The 20,497-nt window shown below is 34.3% G+C and overlaps 1 protein-coding gene across 1 annotated transcript in view; it reads right to left on the bottom strand.

The window, feature by feature from the left end:
* CAPS2 (calcyphosine 2) overlaps positions 1–20,497 on the bottom strand; it is a 43,186-nt gene that overhangs the window by 5,544 nt on the left and 17,145 nt on the right. Inside the window, exons 8-15 of the mRNA XM_037739303.1 lie at positions 17,090–17,209; positions 12,474–12,548; positions 11,533–11,628; positions 11,351–11,444; positions 9,593–9,711; positions 8,482–8,558; positions 6,732–6,886; positions 1,135–1,254 (exon numbers count right to left, since the gene is read on the bottom strand). Coding sequence (XP_037595231.1) covers positions 1,135–1,254; positions 6,732–6,886; positions 8,482–8,558; positions 9,593–9,711; positions 11,351–11,444; positions 11,533–11,628; positions 12,474–12,548; positions 17,090–17,209 — 856 coding nt within the window. The remainder of the gene's footprint in view (positions 1–1,134; positions 1,255–6,731; positions 6,887–8,481; positions 8,559–9,592; positions 9,712–11,350; positions 11,445–11,532; positions 11,629–12,473; positions 12,549–17,089; positions 17,210–20,497) is intronic.

Here is a 20,497-nt window from a genome sequence, read left to right as displayed (position 1 = left end):
AAAAGACGGTAGAACACAACACAAACAAAGGGAAGACCATGTGAGGACACAGAGAACAGGCAGCCATCTGCAACCCAAGGAGAGAGGCCTCAGAAGAAACCAAACCTGCCTGCCCGATACCTTGTTTGTGGACTTCTATCATCCACAGCTGTGAGACAATAAATTTCTGTTATTTCAGTTACCTAGTCTGTGGTATTTTGTTACGGCAGCCCAAGCAAACAAATACAGAACTGCATAACACTTCTCTTGCCCTCTATTTCCATTACCAAGATTTATGAAAGAGACAAGCCTCCAATTTCTATTCCAGATTCTGAAACCTATCACCAGGAAGGACATGGAAAGTAAGAATAAGTATACATTTATAAATATTATGTGCTGAATTTGTCTAATTTAAGGTTAGTGTCTCTTGCTCAGTAAAGGTAGAGACTAATTTTTCTATTTGGGATTTATATAATTACTTACATTACTCTATATAGAATAGTTTTGTTTCAATATTAAGTACATATGCAAAAGAAAAAAGAACATTGCTCGAAAGTATGCTCTAAAAATGGCTATGAAAATCCAAGTAATACATAGCTTCCTATTAAAGTCAGTACTCCTGTATTTATTTCCAATTTAACATGATTAATTCAAAATTTAATATTTATCATGTATATTCTAAAGACCAGAGAAACATTTTTTAGTCATCACCAGAAAACCAAATGTCTGTCTGAAGTATAGACATTGGAACAGCCACAATGCTAAGAATTGTATATTCATTATCTTATTCAATCTTTATACCAACTCTGTGAGATAGACCACTTAGGCTTAGGAATATTTTATAATGTATATATTCACATTGCTAGTAATTTATGGAGGCAATAACCTATGGAGCTAGTAACTTGTTCACCAAAGTTTGAGTTCAAATTTTATTTTCCCCTCCTAGTATTTTTCTAAAATACATACACAAGTTATTATGCTTCATTCTAGGTAGATTTGTATGCATATGGACTTGCTTTGTGTTTACTACATCCAATATATGTTACAAGTAAATAGATTTAAAACATTTTAAATGTTAATCCATTAAAGTTTTAAAATACTGAACCTAACAATCTATTAAAAATAACAATTTGAAGGATTACTTAACAAAGTTACCTTTCGAACAAATGATTTCCTATATTCATTCATTTCACCAATAATATTACGTTTGAATTCTCCATAATCAACCTTGCCATTGCCATTGTCATTCATAATTAGCCATGCAGACTCAAAATCCTAGAAATAATGAGAGATAACTGTTTCATTTTTAAGTTTTATATCATCACAACAAAATCATCTTAGTTGTATTTTGTTACATCTTTTGTAGTCCTAGATATGATAGCTCATTTAATATGAACATTGAAAAAGTTATAAAAAAATCCAATCAAAGCCACTAAAAAAGTGATTTAGAAGAATCTGTGGTTAACAGTTCTGTAAAGTCAAGAGACATTTAGGAGTGGCAATAGCTCACAAATTTATCTTTTTAAATTTTATTTTTGATGGACTAACAATTGTATATATTTATAGGGCACAATATGATATTTCAATACATGTCTACATTTTAGAATGGTACAATCATATCTATCATCTTAAATATCATTTATTTGTGGTGAGAACATTTAAAATCCTCCCTTTTAGGTATTTTGAAATATACATTATTATTAACTATAGTTACCATGCTGTGCAATAGATCACCCAGAACTTAATCTACTATGTAATGAAAGCTTGTACCTTTTTCATTACATAGTAGAATTTGTTGTTGTTAAAATATTGTTTTACTGTGATAATTCATAACAGAAATTTTACTCTTTTTAAATTATACTTTAAGTTCTGGGGTTCATGTGCAGTATACACGTGCCATGGTGGTGGTTTGCTACATCCATCCCCCCTCATCTACATTAGGTATTTCTCCTAATGCTAGCCCTCTGCAATACCCCAACCCCTGCTATCCCTCCCAAATCCCCCCACCCCCTTCTATTCCTCCCCTAGCCCCCCAACCCCCAGGCCCCAGTGTGTGATGTTCCCTTCCTAGTATCTATGTGTTCTCATTGTTCAACACCCACATATGAGTGAGAACATGCAGTGTTTGGTTTTCTGCTCTTGAGTTTGCTGAGAATGATGGTTTCCAGTTTCATCCACATCCCTGCAAAGGACATTAACTCATCCTTTTTTATGGCTGCATAATATTCCATGGTGTATATGTGCCATATTTTCTTTATCCAATCTATCATTGATGGGCATTTGGGTTGGTTCCAAGTCTTTGCTATTGTGAACAGTGCTGCAATAAACATACATGTGCATGTAAATCGTGTTTATAATAGAATGATTTAGAATCCTTTTGGTATATACCCAGTAATGGGATTGCTGGGTCAAATGGTACTTCTATTTCTAGATCCTTGAGGAATTGCCACACTGTCTTCCACAATGGTTGAATTAATTTACACTTCTGCCAACAGTGTAAAAGCATTCCTGTTTCTCCACATCTTCTGCAGCATCTGTTGTCTCCTGATTTCTTAATGATCGCCATTCTAACTGGTGTGAAGTGATACTGTAATGTGGTTTTGATTTGCATTTCTCTAATTACAAGTGATGATGGGCATTTTTTCATGTTTGTTGGCTGCATAAATGTCTTCTTTTGAAAAGTTTCTGTTTATATCCTTCACCCACTTTTTGATGGGGTCGTTTGTTTTGAAAACTTGTACCTTTTAACCAAATTTCCATTTTCCTTACATACCACCCCCTGCCCCATGCTCTGGTAACAAATTTATCTTTTCAACTTTATTTCTATAATATATCTATATTCTATATATAAACCTATATATAAACTATTATATATATATACAAACCTATATATAGAATATAGATATAGATATATAGAGATACCTATCTATCGATGTGTGTGTGTGTGTGTGTGTCTGTATATGTATGGTTACCATTTACTCAGTTTTGAATACTTAAATACTTTTAATGTATTATATTTCTATTAATTCAAAACTCATTTCAGGTCCTAGAATACTTCCAGTGGCATTATAATCACTAATTATATTTCTGCTAGTCTTCGCGTTTGAAAATATAGATTTGAGTGACTCTAATGTTATTCTAGAATTTACACTGAAAGGTATAATTTTAAATAAATCCCTTATGCCAGTTCATTCACTTTACCATTACCATTTACTTCTTCAGCAAATGCACTATTTAACAGAAAGTTCTATCACAGTTTTCCTTGACAGCAAAGAAATTGCAGCATCATTTTCTCAGACTCAAGTAAATACATTTTTTCATGTTTTAAATGCAAATGTAAATAAAATACCTAGCAAGGTGCTTGGCAAATAATAGGTACTCAAAAAATATCATCTTTCACTCCCTCCTATTTTTTTGAAATAAAATTTTAACTAGAAAAACAAAATCTAAAGATGCCTTCCTTCCCTCAATTCTCAACAACCCCATACATCTTTGTCTATCATAATGTATTGCACATAATCCAGACTCTAAGTATCTATGCAGTTAAACTGAAGATGAGCTTGACCTTTAAAACCATGAGTAATATGTACAGGAGAAGACCAATTTGTTTACCAATTCGTGGATTATTAGAATTGAAAGATACTTTTTGAAGCTTAAAAGAAATAATTTTTGAGAATTAAGTAATTTAACATAGATAGATCTAGATAGATAGATAAATAGATAAATATATATATACTCCTTCTTTCCAAGATATAGTACAGAATGGAAAATAATTACATTGAAAAAAAAACCTGAAGTAAATCATTGATAGTATCTCCACATAAATTAGGTTTTTTAGGATACATATCATATTGTTTTAATCTCAACTCAGGGAGAATGGCTGACTATGCCTTCCCACAAACATTCTCTAGTTTCAAATTAGACTCAGGTTAGTGATTCTTATGTTGTTCTTCTCAAGCTGTTTGTATATGCTTATCATTGCATGAGCAGTTTACAGTGATATTACAGAAAAAAATTATTAAAATATATGAGAAAAGGAGGTAGCTTATTCACATTTTCATATGCTCCCTCTATGTTAGAAGTCTTACATAATTATCGTAGTTTTTATTCCTAGATCTAATCATAAAAATTTAGCGAATTAATCAAAAAGGGAAGTATAGTTGTGATACAGAAAAAGTACTAGACAGGAACATATTATGTGTGTTCTAATCCTATATCAGCTATTAATTACTTGTGTGTGATATTATGAACACATACACACATACACATGCAAGCCCACATGCGTGCGCATGTGCACACACAAACACACACACACATATATCTATATATGTTTCCATCCATAGTTCCCAGTTCATAACTCCCATTGCCCTTCCTTGTTACAGTCTTTTATTATAATGTTAGGACACTTTAGGCCTCAAAAAATGGAATCTCTCTCTGTGTGACCTTCTCCTGCCCTTCTTTTACGTGCTCCTTTCCCTCTTCAAGGCAGAATCTTCCCCTGCCTTTCTGTGTTGGAGCTGGCCATAAACAAATTCTCCGACCTGCTTATCTAATTGTAGGCCAGAAGACCCCATTTCAGAAGGAATGCTGCACAGAGAGGCCAAGAAGAGTCTGAACAGGCATTCCTTGCTGGGTTTCCTCCTTCGGTCTATCAGTATTAGGTCATACACTTTTGTCCAATCACATTTCTACACAGTTGTCCATGTATCAATCATCTCTATCCACTGCAGTCTCCACTGTCCTCTTGCAGAAGCCAAGAGGATAGGGTTCAGGGAGCTTCTGGATAGCTAAGCTTGTGGAGGTTCCTGGAGGGACAGCATGAAAGCTCTGCACTCCCTCCCCCATACCTCGCCCTATTCATCTCTTCATCCATAAACTTTGTAATATCCATTAGAGTAAATCAGTAAATATATGTTTTCCTGAGTTTTGTGTGCTGCTCCAGCAAATTAATTGAACCCAAGGAGGGGGTCATGGGAACCCACAACTTGAAATACCTGATCACAAGTTCCAGGGACCTAAACTTGTGACTGGTGCCCTACGCAGAGTGTGTTGGGAGAAAGGATTGTCTTGTAGAACTGAGATCTCACCCTGTGGGACCTAAGGCTATCTCCAGGTAGATAATGTCAGAATTGAATTGAATTAGAGGATATCCATTGGGTGTCTACTTCTTTGTATGTGTGGAAGCCCCACATGCATTTGGTTGCAGAAGTATTCTGTGTTGATTATTGCTGTGTGAAAGCAGAGGAAAAGCATAGTTTGTGTGATTTTTCCATTTACACTCATGATTATAGGCAAAGACATCAAGACTTTCTAATTTCCTATCACTGTTTTGTTGTTGTTGTTGTTGTTTAACTACAAAATGAAGAGAAGTTAGATGATCCTTGGTATATATCAGTGGGTGGGCCAAAAGATTAAACATCATAAAAACCCAAAAGATGGGTATGTCAGAAAAATGTTCGGCAACATCATATTGGCACAGAATTTTACAGCTGACAAGGCATATTCCCATGTAATTTTCTCATTTGAGCTTCCAACAAACTAACTATAGCAATTATCCCTGATTGCTCAGGCAGAGCCCATCAATCAAAAAAGTTAAAAGACCAGTCCAAGATCACAAAGTTCAAATAGTAAAGTTAGAACTTGAACCTAAATGTCATAAATTCAATTTACAGTGTTCTTTCTACAAAATACACATCTTGTGACAAGATCATTTGAAGCAAAAGAGAACAATGCAAGAGATCCTTTATCTGAAATCCTTGAGACAAATATGATTCATGTGCTTTTAGAATAAAATCCAACCTGCTTAGCATGATGTGCAAGACGTGTACCAGACATTTCTCTCCATTCTTCTCTTTTCCTTCCTTCCATAAATTTATCCATTCACACTAGTGCATTATCTATTTAACTTTCTATATACTGGGTTCTATTTCAGGTGTTAGAAAAAGTAACACAAAAACACCCCAGTCCCTGCCCTGATGAGACTTCATGATCTACTTGCAGGAAAAGACAGAAATACTTACAAAGAGGCATGAAAAAAAATAAAATAAGAAATTGGTACAGAAAGGACTGGGGATCAGATGGGAGCGTTCCTTTAAACAGAAGTGTCAGGGTAATGCTCTTGGCAAAGAAAGCTGTGGCCTGAATGATAAGAAAACTCAGCATGCAAAGATCTAGTAGAAGATTATTTACAGTGGAGGGAACAGTATGTGTGAAGATTATTAATTATTTGCAGTGTCGGAAATAGGCCACACTCCCTACCCCTCCAAGCTTTCATTTATGTGTCTCCTTTTCATAAAATACCCACTGTCTGACTCACATTCTTCTTTCTCCCTTGTCTGGTTAGTTCCTCCTCAACCTTCAAAACTCAGCTTGGACATTTCCTCCTCCAGGCATCCTTCCATGATCTTCGTTCTTCTTCCCCATAACCTGTCTTGGAATCAGTTACCTATCCCATGTGTTCCAAAAACATTCTCCATTGAATACATAGTTGGTTTTATGTTCATTTTTCTTCAATTATGATGATCTTGAGAGTACAGAGTATTATCTCAGAGCTTAGCACAATGCTTGGTTATTAAGCTCTTTATAAATATAGGATGGAGCAATGTTTAAACTTTAAAAACCAACAGGGTTTATCACCTAATGGCTTAACACTGCTAAGAGGCCAGAAGATGAAAACTAAAATTTCAGTAGAACCGTGAATAACACCACTAAGAATAACTTATCCACTGCAGAGAACTTTCTGTGGCACATACCTTTTCAGACACTTCTAAGTGAAACACTTTAAGAGCTTGCTTAAAATCTGCCTTATCTAGAAGTCCATTTCCTTCCTTATCCAACTGTTGAAAGTATTTTCCCAATTCAGTCAAAATACGAACACCTCTTTTATGTAGTTTTTCTTTTAGCAGATCTGTTCAATGAGAAGAGAGATGAAAACAAATTGTTCCCATGCATAAATGTATAAAGCCACAGTTATCTTTTGTAAGAAAATTAAAGTTGATGTAACTGAAATAAGGAATGTGAATATTCAAACAAATCAAATGTAAGACAAAAGACTCTGGAAAATAGGATGTTTTTAATCCAAAGGATTAAGTATAAAATCATATGTAAATATGCCAGAACTATAGCACCACTGTGTGGTGGAAGTGATGTATTTTAAAAACAGAAAATACGGTTTCACTTTATTACCCAGAGAATAACCTAAATGTTACAAATAAAATATTAGATTTTGTTGCATAGACAACTTCTTTAACCACTCCCATATCTTGAATCTGTTTTCCTTTTCTTAGTTTTTATCAGCCGAATTACAAAATTGATGACAGGAAAGTCTCTCAAAAATTATCAGTTCAATATTTTAAAAATAGCTTGAAATCTTCAAATTGTAACTTGTATGTAAAATAGCATCAAGGTTTTTGAATGCTATCCTGTACTTATATATTTCATAAGAGGTTATATCCTTAGCTCCCTAGCATTCTCTTTGTAACTGTTATTTTACTTAATGCAATTTATGCCATATTTACTTAAGAATAGAATGGTAACTTTACTAAAGCAGTTATTAGATGAATACATGACAGATAAAATACATAAGATAAATACGTGAGAGAAAAAAACACATCACTAAGTTCAATTGTGACAAATACAAATATTGTATTGACTATGATATAACAGAGAAAACTGTTTACAAATAATGGCATCAAGAACATTTGAGAGTTCAAATAAAACTTTTCAAATCTGTTTCTTGCCTTCTTACTGTGAGCACCTCATCTTTAAAAAATAAATCAGGATTCATGAAAATTCATAAAGTAAGCCAATTTATGGTAGCTCATGACTATAATCCCAGCACTTTGAGAGTCCAAGGTGGGAGGATCACTTGAGCCCCTAAGTTCCAGACCAGCCTAGGCAACATAGCAAGACCCTGTCTCTATGAAAACAGAAAAACAAACAAACAAACAAATTAGCCAGGTGCAGTGACAAGCACCTGTAATCCTGGCTACTCAGGAGGCTGAAGCAAGGAGGGTCACTTGAAACCAGGAATCTGAGGCTGCAGTGAGCTGTAATTTTGCAACTGCACTCCAACCTGGGCAACAGAGCAAGGCTCTCTCTCTCAAAAAAAAAAAGATTCATAAATTATATGTTAATTTCTGTGATTGCTTGTTCAATATCTTTCTCCATTTTAGCCTATGAGATCCAAGAGAATAACTGCCTAATTGAGTGTGTATATATATATATATATACATATATATATATGTATATATATGTGTGTGTGTGTGTGTGTATATATGTGTGTATATATATATATATACACATACATATATATATATATACACACACATACACACACACACACACACACACATATATATATATATATACACTTTTTAAAATAAACCAAGGGGAAATATAAATCAAGTGCCACAGAGAAATATCTGGAAATATGCTGTTTCACTGATTATAAAAAAAAGATTGAAAATTCAAAGTACTTGAGAATATAGTAATAACACATACCTTGAATTGCCTTGAAGACCAGCCTATCATTGGTTTCTTGACTGATTATATCATCCTTCTGTTCCATAGAAGTGGTTCTGCAATTGACATGTTCACAGCAATGAAATATATGTGTGTATGTGTGTGTGCAGATAGATAGATAGATAGATAGATAGATAGATAGATAGATTCTATTTTACAATCTTGATCATAAAAACTCTAAGCTCTTCCCTGCTCCAGACTCAAAGAAACTCTCAAGCTTGGAAGAGTGTTTAGAATTTAATCAAGTCCAAACTCTGCCTGCTGCTTCGATCCCCAAGAAGATTAAATTGAGAGCTAAAATCCTTAAAATCTTACAATAACTACTTGTAAGCATTAATTTTTGTAACTATTTTAATGTTTTAAATATTTAATTAAAATGATTAAATTTAAAATAAATTTTACCTGGTAATGTATAAAGTGTAAAAATGTTATTTTAAAAAGCCCCCTCAAATGCATTCAATTTTAGCAATATAGTAAATGACAAAGAAACCCAGACTTCCTTACAGTCAATAGGTAGGACATAGTCTCTAATATGTATATTATTTTGTAAATATATATAATCACAGGAATATATATATGCTTTTTAAATCACATGTATGTATTCCTGTTATTTTTAAAAAGTACATTTTAAAAGCAATGTTTGATGTATAGCACTATTTTTTCACTATGCACTTTATCAATGAATACTGTAAGCATGAGACCCTAAGACTTTTTTAATACTAAAAAAACCATCATACTAACAATGTGAAAAAATTGTTATGATATTGTATTGCTATCCTATTTTTTTTTAATTTATTCCTTTTGGAAATATTTGGTAAAATAAAAGTGTTAAAGCAAAGGCAAATTAATAAGGTATCTTTAACATAAAATTGAATATTTTAAAATATTTAATTGATATAACTGTTCCCACACATGAAGTGTATTTGAGTACAATATAATAAGTAAAACAGACACACATAGCTATGCTTGTATTTTAAAAATATAAACATTAATGAAGTTATAAATACCTTGTAATAGAATGTCATTTTAAAATAATTTTAAAAGAGTGTTTTCACCTACTTTCAAAATGCCAAATGCATATTTGACTTACTTGAGAGAATCCAAAGCTATTTGATCAATATTTGTAATTCGTAGTTTAAGCAACGTGTTTTCTTTGATGCTTTCTGGAAGGCTGAGATGATCACAACTCAAAAATGTCAAGGTTGCACCCTAAATAAATGAACAGATGAATGAAGCTAGAAAGTATATAAGAAATTAAATATAATTAACATTAATTTAAAATAATTAATTTGATTAATGTGACATGATATAATTTAATAATGGTAAAAAAGTATATTTGGAGAATGCTTACATGTATTTGGAGAAACTATACAGATAAAGAAACTAATATTTCTGTCACTCTAAGAATAGCCTTCTATTTAACAATCCATGTGAACAAAAAATCTAGCAATATAATAAACTCAGATTTTTTTTAAATGAGAATGAGAGGAAAAAAGAACAAATAAGTTAATTGAAATTATGACATCCCTAAATAGAGCTATTGGCCCACAAAATTATATACCACAAATTGAAGAACTGTGAAGATTTCTCATACTCTTCAGCTGAACTATTTGATGACAGATGTTGCCTAACTATAAAACCTAATTTTAACCTAATTAGAGCATTAAAACTTCAGCCACAAAATTCCTATCAAAGATTCTTAATCTAAACTTATAAAATTATTATTTTAATTTCTGAGCTGCTCAAATAAACATAACCAGTGTTAAGGACAAATACAAATTTTAAATAGGGGCTTGATTCTTCCTGTTAAATATAAGCGGAGAATGTTCCTCCCCTCCATTTTCTCAGCACATTTACTTTACAGAATTTGTAATTATAATGTAAGTACTTTTTCCTCTCTTTGAAATGCATATAAATACTTGTAAAAATTAGATAAGCTTGTTGTCAACTTTATGACCTAGATAAGGCTTTCTCAAGGACTTGTGAGCCACTCTTTGAGTGTAGACATCAAGCGAAAGAGCACTCCTGTCTCCCAGTTTCTGTGACAGCGTGGGGGCCTAACTTCCTTAGGCACCTTGCTCTAAGCGTAAAGCCACCTCTGGTCACAAAGATATAAAGAGTTTGTGTTTTTCCCCTGGATAAAGCCAATTAGCTAATACAGTTAGTCACTCTAATTACCAGGTGAATCCAGGATAAAATAGGTGTGACAAATGGTACTGTGGAGTCCTCTTACTTGAGGACTAGTTATTGTTTATCTCAAAAACATGTATGTGTAGGGGGAGGAAGGAAGTGAACCTTTTCCTCTCCATCATAATGCTCACTGCCCATATCCCTGTAGCAAAAGACAAGTTTACAAGAAAAAAGCGTAACAAATTTATTAATGTATATAGGCATAGGAGCCATACAAGAAAAAGAAAAAGGGAGGGTGGGAGGGATGGAGGGAGGGAGGGAGGAAGGAAACTGTGCATCCTCAAAGAATAAACCTACTTTAGGTAAAGAATATCTCCTGGTGCTATTGAGATAGCCACTTGCACAATGACACAGCTTTGAAGAATCTTTCAAAGTATGATGATACAACTTCACCTAGAGACAACCCACATTGTGGAACAGGAAGGGGAGGTGTTACCAGAAAATAAATGCTATGCGTGGATTCAGATTTGGGATTTGGGGCTGGGAAGCAGAAACTCCTGAGAAAACATCAACCATTAACCCCTTCACACAAATAACCCTGGTCAGTATGGAGTAGAGGAGATAAGTTGAAGACTAGAAGCCCTGCTCCTCCACCTCCATGGGACTCCAAAAATCCAACATCTGGTATTAAATGTGTGCACACACACAGACAACTTACAACATAAAAATCACCAAGTCGGTATTGTTTTCCTTTTCTTCGTCCGCATTGATGACTATAAATTTTTTTTTGAATAAAAGGAAGCACAATTGTTCTAGAAAGTAAATAAAAAATCAATGTAGTTACTTAGCTTCTCTCAGAAGCGATCATCTTCAGAGTTCTAATAATGTTTTATGGCATACCTATTTTTCCCAAATTGTCGATATTCATAAATTGTAAGGGACTGATCATGAGTGAAAAAGAACCCAATCAGCTCTCTGCAAGCATCACGTCCATTTCTGGAAAAATAGAATGACATCAAACATCTTGAAATAGAAAACTTTTTATGTTAATTAACTAAAAAAAAGTGTGCCTCTCAAGAGGGATAACTAACTTTCTTATGTATGTGGCAATGAGTGAAGGTTATGGGAAACTGTAGGGAAAATACAAACACAGTTTGCTGAAATGTCCACTTAAATTAGATTTGAATGAAGAAAAAAATAATGTTACACTGACATAAAAAGTGGATATATTTACAATGTAGATTATTAATTCAACATAGACTTTTAAGACAAAGTAAATTATCTTTAAAAGTGCTGAGCTTGCAAGAAGGCACCCAGAGATACAAATTTAGTATCTTTTATTGCCATAGAAAGCTTTAAAATCACTAAACAAATATGATAATTTAAAATACACATTTTACCAGTAATATACAAAGAACATCAAGTAGAATTATGTATTACTGGAAGATTATAAGACTGAAATAATACAGTTAAGAATCATTTTCCTTGTCACTTACTGCATCTATCAATAACGTTAAATCATTAAGATAAAATTAAAGCAGCTTATAAAATGTTACAATACTCTAGTAGTAATACAACTCTTTCAAAAATTCACTTCTAAGTTACTTTTTAAAAAACATTTAAATTTGCTTTAAAGATGACTTTTAATTAGAATGTTTTTCCTACAGATTCATATTTCCTATATTTTATAACAGATTAATAGCTATTACATTAAAAAGTGTGTTCTAAATTTACATATTATTTAAATGATACAAACCTATCTCATCTCATTACTATTTCTATTCAAAAAGAGAAAATTTTTATAATCATAGGATTGAAAATTTTAATAAAATCACAATTACCGTGATATGATCCTACCATCAAACTGTAATTTATGAGAAAGCACATTTTCAGTTAATGTAGAATTAGTTCTTATCCTGTTAAGAAATACATTTTGTCAGTAATTTTTAAAGATACCTACAATTTGATGAAAATTATAAATGTAGAAAAAAGTTTATATTAATATTTTGAAATCACACAGATTGGATAAAGGTAAAAAAACTCTTTCAGATTGCTAATTGTAGCAGACACTAAAGAAATAACTCAGAGATATAGTATGTAATACATGAATGACTTTTATATTAGAATCTAAGCACCAAAGTGCTATAAAAGTAAATGTTGAACAAAGATAGAACATTTGTGACTGGCACTGTTGGGCTATCTGAAAGCCATTTCTAACCCTCTTCTTCTTTGCCTCCCTCCCACCATAGAATTTGCTCTTAGCATCTTGCAATGAAGGATAAGTAAGGGACTCAGTTCTGCCAATAAGCTTCCAGGAAACACTTTCTTTGGTAGGAGAGTGGCATGAGAAGAGTTCCTTCCTGTGAACGTGGCTAGGAGCCACTATAGCCACCATGAGATCAAGCCACCATGTCAGAAAAACCAAAAACATATAGGAAAGCCAACCTAGAGCTGTCACATCACTAAGCTACTGAACCAAAACCAATAAATGCCTACCTCCAAGCAGCTAAGTACATAAGAAAAATAAATCCTGACTTCTTTAAGTCACTATCAATCAGGTTTTCAGTGATGTCTAGCTTTACATTCCCTACCAAAATAACCAAAGAGTAGGGAAGAGTGCTGAATGAAGTTTGAACCTTGTCATAGATCAATAGGTTATTTAATCATTACGGCATTCAGATAGTATTGAATGATCTCATAAAGGCTGCCAGCCCTAAAATTCTATTTAACGATATAAAGCAAAACCAAAGCACCCTACTGCCAATAACACCTGTATATTAAGAGATCTGAAGACTAAATGATATATTTCTACTTTGCTTCACAAATAATTTAATGATATTCCTCCCATAAAACTACAGGTATAATGAAATGTTAATAATATAATTAGTAAATAAGCATGTGGGTCATTGGTATCTTGAAAGCTATGCCTCTGTAAAATCTAGGTATCTACAAAGCGGAAGAAGGAGACAGGAAACAGGAGCCTGCAAACCAAATGAAAGTTTGTAAGCACAGAATAGAGCCATGGGAGCTTAATCACTTCAATTTAATTTAATCTGCTGGGATTAATGTGTTCATTGAATGCCCACTATGTGCCTGAAACAATTCTAAATGCTGAGAAAATAACAGCAACAGTAACAGCTACCGTTTATTGAGAATTTCCTAGACACTAGTCATTGTTAAAATCACTTTAATATGTATTGGTTTATTTAATACTTATAGTAACTCTGAGGTAAGTGTTATTATCCCCATTTTTCAAATAAATTTTACAGAAACAGTGACAGATGAGTAAATGGTCCAGGGCCATTCGATTAGTAAATGGCAGAGCTAGAAAAAATACCCTGCCCTTAACATTATATGGCTTTTCAATAGTAAACAGAACTCACTAACAGTGATAAATGGAAGTAATAGCTTCAAGGGCCCTATAGTTTTCTTTTATAGTCTTCTTTTTACTTTTATCTTTTATAAAGATAAAAGTAAATACGTATTTATACTAGAAAATGCAAGGTGCCATGTTGGGTTTTAGGTGCCCAATCCCTTTTAGGAACCCAAGTTCCTTACCAATATGTAAAGAAGAATCACAAAGATTGATGATTAAAATATGAATTTTAGTACTGATAAAGCTATTAGAAACCATGGCTTAGGTATGTAGCAGCCACAAGCTAGGTCCTTAACCACTATAATCAAACAGACTAACCCACTCATTTCCACTGCGGAGGGACCCTATAAAACAATGCACAGGGCAGAATGTGTGTTTCTGCAGGCTGCTGCCTCCCAAAATAAGGTGGAGGAGAAGGGCTGCACTACCCATGCCAATTCCTGCTTCTAAATTTATGAAGCAGAACACTCTTCTCCTCTGGGAAGAATAAATGGTGGAGAAGAGGAGTGGAAGCTACAAATTCAGTAATTCTAATCAATACCCCCACTGGATTTTTCATGGAACTAGATTAGCTTTAAACAAGCTGCAGGTATTTAATACAAAGCAATACTAATTAAGATAGGATAATACTGACACAGGGAAACAGATAATACTGAAGAAAAAGTCTAGAAAATCAACCATGCATTTGACATGCATATAACATGTCATGTCATAACCATGCATATAACAACTTGACATATGACATATGTGGCATTACAAGTCAGAGGGAAAATGACTTAGTGGTAGGTGAAATTTTTTTAAGGAGCATACAAAGGACATTAACAATATAGGGAAAGATAAGCAAACTGGCCTATGTTTAAATTAGGAACTCCTATTTCTAACTTTAGTTTTTAAGACAGATATAATTAAGAGAATGAAAAGGTAACTACAGAGTAGGAAAAGATATGTGCGACAAATATAGTTGAAAAATGATTCATTTCTAAAATATGTAAATAAGATCCACAAATAAATATGAAAAAGACAACTCAACAGGCTTGAATGGAAATTTTGTATGAGGATATCTTGATGGCCTATATACATATGGAAAAGTACTCATCTACATTAGTCTCCAGTGAAATGCAAATTAAAATCACTAATACACATCCATAAGAAGAACTAAAATTAAAAAAGGCAGACAATACCAAGCTCTGGCAAAGATATGGTGCAACAAGAACACTCATACTGCTACTGGTGGGAGTGTAAACTGCAGCAACCAGTTTGGAAAGTTATTTGGCTGCATCTTTTAAAGCTGAGCATATGCATATTAAATGGTCCAACAATTCTACTTCTAAGTATATACTCAGCAGAAATGAGTACATATGTCCACCAAAACGCATGAACAAGAATGTTTATAGCAGCACTATTCATAAACAGCCAAATATTTATCAATCTCTGAATAAATAAGTCGTGGTATGTGGTACAATGAAATACTATAGAACAATTAGATTTAAAAAAAAAGACAACTACAAATAACACCATGGATAAAACTCACAGACATAATGTTGGGTAAAAGAAGCCAAACACATTTCACTATGTGTATATGTATATCAAAATATCATGTTGTACATTGTATATACAACTAAATAAAGAAATTACAAGAAGCTAGACACAGAGTCTATATTTTTTGTAGTTTCATTTATACAAATTTCATAACCAGGCAGTTCTAATCTAAGATATTAGGATAGAGAGGTTAACCTAGTATGGCAGGGGAAATGAATAGTAGCAGGGAGCAGCATAAGGGGAGGTTCTGGGGTACTGGTAATTGACTGTTGCTTGATCTGGGCATTTGGTACATGAGTATTGTTCTGTTTTTGATAATTCCTAGGTTGTACACCTAAAATTTATGCATGTTGAATGTATGTTTTATTTCAATGAAAGTTTACTCTTAAAAAGGAAAGTTTAGATGTGTGGTGGATAAATGACAACCTCCCCTGGCCCAACACGTCTATATCCTAATCTTTGGAGCATAAGAATGTTCCATTTACGAGTAAAATGCAAAATGGGAATACATTATATGATAAAAGGGATGTGGCATATGTGATAAGTTAAGAACATTAAAATGAAGAGATTATTGGGATTATCCAGGTAGATTCAATGCACTCAAACATGTCCTTATTGGAGGAACATAGAGATTTATCTACAGAAAAAGCTGGCCAAGTGATGCATCATGCAAACAGCTATTGCAGATTTTCAAGATGGAGGAAGGGGCCATGAGCCAAGGAATGAAGGCAGCTTCTAGAAGCTGCAAAAGGCAAGAAAACAGTGTCATCCCTGAAACCTCTAAAAGGAATGCAGTCCTATCAATCCCTTGATCTTAGGCATCTAAGCTCCAGAACAACAAAAGAAAAAATCTGTGTTTTAGAATACTAAGCTCATGGTAATTATTACAGTAATAGGAAACTAACACATGATGCTTCCAAATATTTAAATGTATGAAAGTGAGGGCTTTCAGAAAATAAGAATGAGACAAAACATGATTTAGAAAATGATAAGAAAGTAATAACAATTACAGCAGTCTGAAAATACAAAAAAACTAGTGTGGGTACTGGTAGATGTTTTTATGTCTGCTAAAGCTGAGGTTAGATGTCAGTGAAATTGTTGAAGAATTTAAGTGGACTACATCAGAGGATTGTAAAATCCATACCAATTTTAAGGTCGAAAACCTACAAAGTAAAGTGCAAAAAAGAAAAAAAAATTTAATCAATACCAATTTTTAATATGCCAATGAAATTTAGCCAGTATATATTGTACACATAAAATGTCTCGGTCACTATATTACATATTTTCACATCTATTATCCCCAAAGGTTGTGACTTTTTTTTCTTAAAAAATAAAAAATAGGGAGGGCAAAGAGAGTAAAATAATGTATTGCCCCTGATATCTTAAAGTAGCAGAACTGGGATATGAACTCAAAAATTCCACTTTTTTTAATATAAAAAAAGTGAAACACACACAAAAGTTCCAGTTAGACACAGAAGTACACTTTAAAAATACTTTTAGAACATAGTGCATCTTCATTTTATGTAATTAAAATCTTCTTACTTTGTTTCATGTAGTGTTCTTTTTCTAAATCGAAGAGGTGTTATCTTTGAGTCTGGAAGGATGTTATCACTTTCCTTTTGCTCAATTGCTAAATTTTGTTCTGGATCACTGATTACAGCTCTATACAGGAAAATAAAAAGTCTGACAATTAAATGTGATCATGCATTACTTTAAAATTCACATATTTATAAGCAGTTCTGAAAGCTCGTATACCAAATGCAAATTTACAACACTGTCAGAATATTTTTATCAGATTAAATAGTTTTATTAAATAATACCTCCCATGAGAAAGTAACTATTCCCACCTCTTTTTTCAGTATTATCTAAAACTGAATTGAAATTTCGGAGGGAGCTAAGAGCTCCATGTTTTCATTTTACTATTCTTTAAACAAGCAGACACAGTGCTTGTTTCTGATAATATGGAGGTGGGTAGGTAGAGTAAAATAAAAATATAAAGTGATAAATGCTACAACAGAAATTCAATGAACAAACACAGAATAGAATAACTCAATTCCTAGACGGCATAGAGCAGTTTATGAAAGGCATCCTAGAAGAGGAGATATTTGCACTGATTCTGAAAAGGTGAGAGTACAAGATTTCCTCTCCGGGAGTCCGCGGAGGGAGGGCAGACTCAAAGTGCTCCTGGGGCAGAGACTCTGCCCTTGTCAGAGGGCGCAGATCAGTCAGAACAAAATAAGGATCTGAGCGACTCCAACTTTGCAGCCGTGGCCTCCAGCTCCGAGGTGCACAACAGCCCTGGGTTTCTGGTGGGGGTTCCTCCATCCGCGACCCTGGCAAAGCCACAGAGCCCTCCTCTAGGCCCGACCGCCGCCCCAGGCCCCCACCGACCTGAAGACCCTGCCGCAGGCCGCAGAGAAGGGCAGTGCCCACCAAGCCCCTCGTGTGGCCCAGCCTGACCCGGCACAGCTGGTGCAGAGGGCGCACGAGCTTGTGCCGTACGAGCTGGTCAGGGACTAGAAGATGATGATCATCTGGTTTCCATACATGGTAAAGGATGTCATGGGCAGCTACAAGAAGTGGTAGAGGGGCATCTTCAGGCTGACCAGCCTCATCCTCGCCCAGGTGTTCGGGCTGCACCAGAGGCCCTCCAACAGAAAAGTCAAGGCCCCTCTCTTCATGACCTTGCTGGGCACAGAAAACATCCTGGCAGAGTGAACTGATTTGAACCAAACAGATCTCAACGTGAGCACTTGGCACACTTTACTCAACACATTTACAACCTCACCATGAGTCAATGTTAAAATAAACATTAAAGATTCTTATGACACAATCAAAAAAAAAAAGAAAAAGCTGAATACAAGTTAGCACTTAGAAGAGAAGGAGTAAGGTTACCACAAGAAAGGAACAATATGTGTACAGCCACAGGACTAGACAGCACAGTAAGAACACACCTGAGGACTGCACACAATGTAACAGATGAGAGTATGAACTCCAACTAGGCAGCCTGGATTCAATCCTTGCCTGTCGCAATAATTAGCTGTGTGGCCTTATCTAGCCATTTTGCTTTGGGCCAAAGTTTTCTCATGAATAAAAGAAAGAATAATGGTATCTCCCACACAGAACTGCTGTGAAGATTAAATAAATTCGTTACCATATACATATTGTTTAGGAGAGTAGCAATTACCTAATAAGTATTATAGAAGCACTCAATAGGTGAGGCTTTGCCTCCTCATTCCTCTCTTATTGCATATTTTACTGACTATGAATAAATATAGAGGCATGATAGCCCATCGGGTGGCATTGCAATGAGCTAGAAAAGTGATAGTAAGGGTCTGCACTAAAGTGGCGGTAAATACATGGTTTGATAGAGGATAAAAGATCCAGTGTTCCATAGATCAGGAGGGTGACTATAGTTACAATAATATATTGTACACTTCAAAGTAGCTAGAAGAGAATAATTCAAATGTTTCTAACATACAGAAAAGACAAATATTTAAGGTTATGGATATCCCACGTACTCTGATTTGATCTTTACAAATTATATTATTAAATTATCTTGTGTACCCCAAAACTATAAAATATATAAATACAAGAGAACACAAACAAAATAATAAGTAAATAAATAGACAAAGTAGAAATAATAAATTCAAGAAACACTGATAGAACTAAAAAAAACTAATTGGATTTGAGATCATCAAGTAGAAAGATAATGTAGTAACTAAACAGTGTGAAATGAGATTCAATTAATAATATAAGGAACATGGGTGTCATATTGTGGTTTTACGACAGGAAAATAGGGTCTGGAAGCAGGAAACCCAAGGTCCATTCACGCTGACTTCCTAGAACTAAATCAAAAGGAAAACCCCAACTTTCCACACCCAAGTAACAAAAGGACCAGAGGCTACCCTCTTTGAAACCATCCCCCTTTTCTGGGTGGCATATGAAAAATTGGAAGTACCTCTGATTGGTTCCCTCCCATGACCAGTCAGGCTAATTGTAGGCCAAGTCTAAATTTGCATAAAAAGATAACTTTATAACTTCACTTCAGCCTTTGATTGGTCACTTTCCACAACCAATAAGATGTTTGCATAGGGTGTAAGTTTGTAACTTCACTTCAGCTACTGATTGGTCACTTTCTACAACTAATCAGACTGATTTTGGCCCACTTCTTCATTTACATAGGGTGTACACCAAGTAACAATGGAAAACCTCTAAAGGGTATTTAAACCCCAGAAAATTCTGCAATCAGGCCCTTGAGCCACTTGCTCAAGGCTGCTCCCACCCTGTAAAGAATACTTTCAGTTTCAATAAATCTCTGCTTTTGTTGCTTCATTCTTTCCTTGCTTTGCTTTTGTGTTTTGTCCAATTCTTTGTTCAAAGCACAAAGAACCTAGATACCCTCCACCAGTAACAGTTTTGGTTTGTTATTGTTTTTATTAATATTATTTTAAGGGTAAGAATGATAGGTTATTCTCATATCCTTATGAGCCAGGAAAATAGGGGAAATTATTCAGGAAAATAGCTAAAGGAATTAAAAGTTGGATAAAGGACAGAATGGGTAAAAGCAAGAGAGCAGAAGCAAGGTGAAGGGGTGAGTGAGCAAGAAGTGAGATAAGAAGCAGAAGTTCAGCAGCCAAAACAAAAGTGAGATTAAAAAGTGAGTAAGTATCCCCCGTGGCCAGCTAGATTTGTACCAAACCTGTCAGGGGCAGCTCCTCAGAGATGGGCATGCTCATTAAAAAGAAGAAGCATCCTTAAAACGACCCTATATGGTAATTAGCTACTTAAGGTTTATGCATATGGACAGCATATCATGTATGTACTTAAAATTATAGAATGGAGGTGACACGCAAATTCACAAGGACCAAAGTAACTAAGCAACACCTATCAATCAAAAGGCAGACATTAGCTAGAGATTAGGCATCCTTGGGAAGAAGAGAAAAAAAA

The sequence above is a fragment of the Cebus imitator genome, unplaced genomic scaffold (assembly GCF_001604975.1).
Source record: "Cebus imitator isolate Cc_AM_T3 unplaced genomic scaffold, Cebus_imitator-1.0 Scaffold67, whole genome shotgun sequence".
Taxonomy (NCBI): domain Eukaryota; kingdom Metazoa; phylum Chordata; class Mammalia; order Primates; family Cebidae; genus Cebus; species Cebus imitator.
Note: the sequence above shows the minus strand (reverse complement) of the source record. Positions and strands in the feature narration are given on the sequence as shown.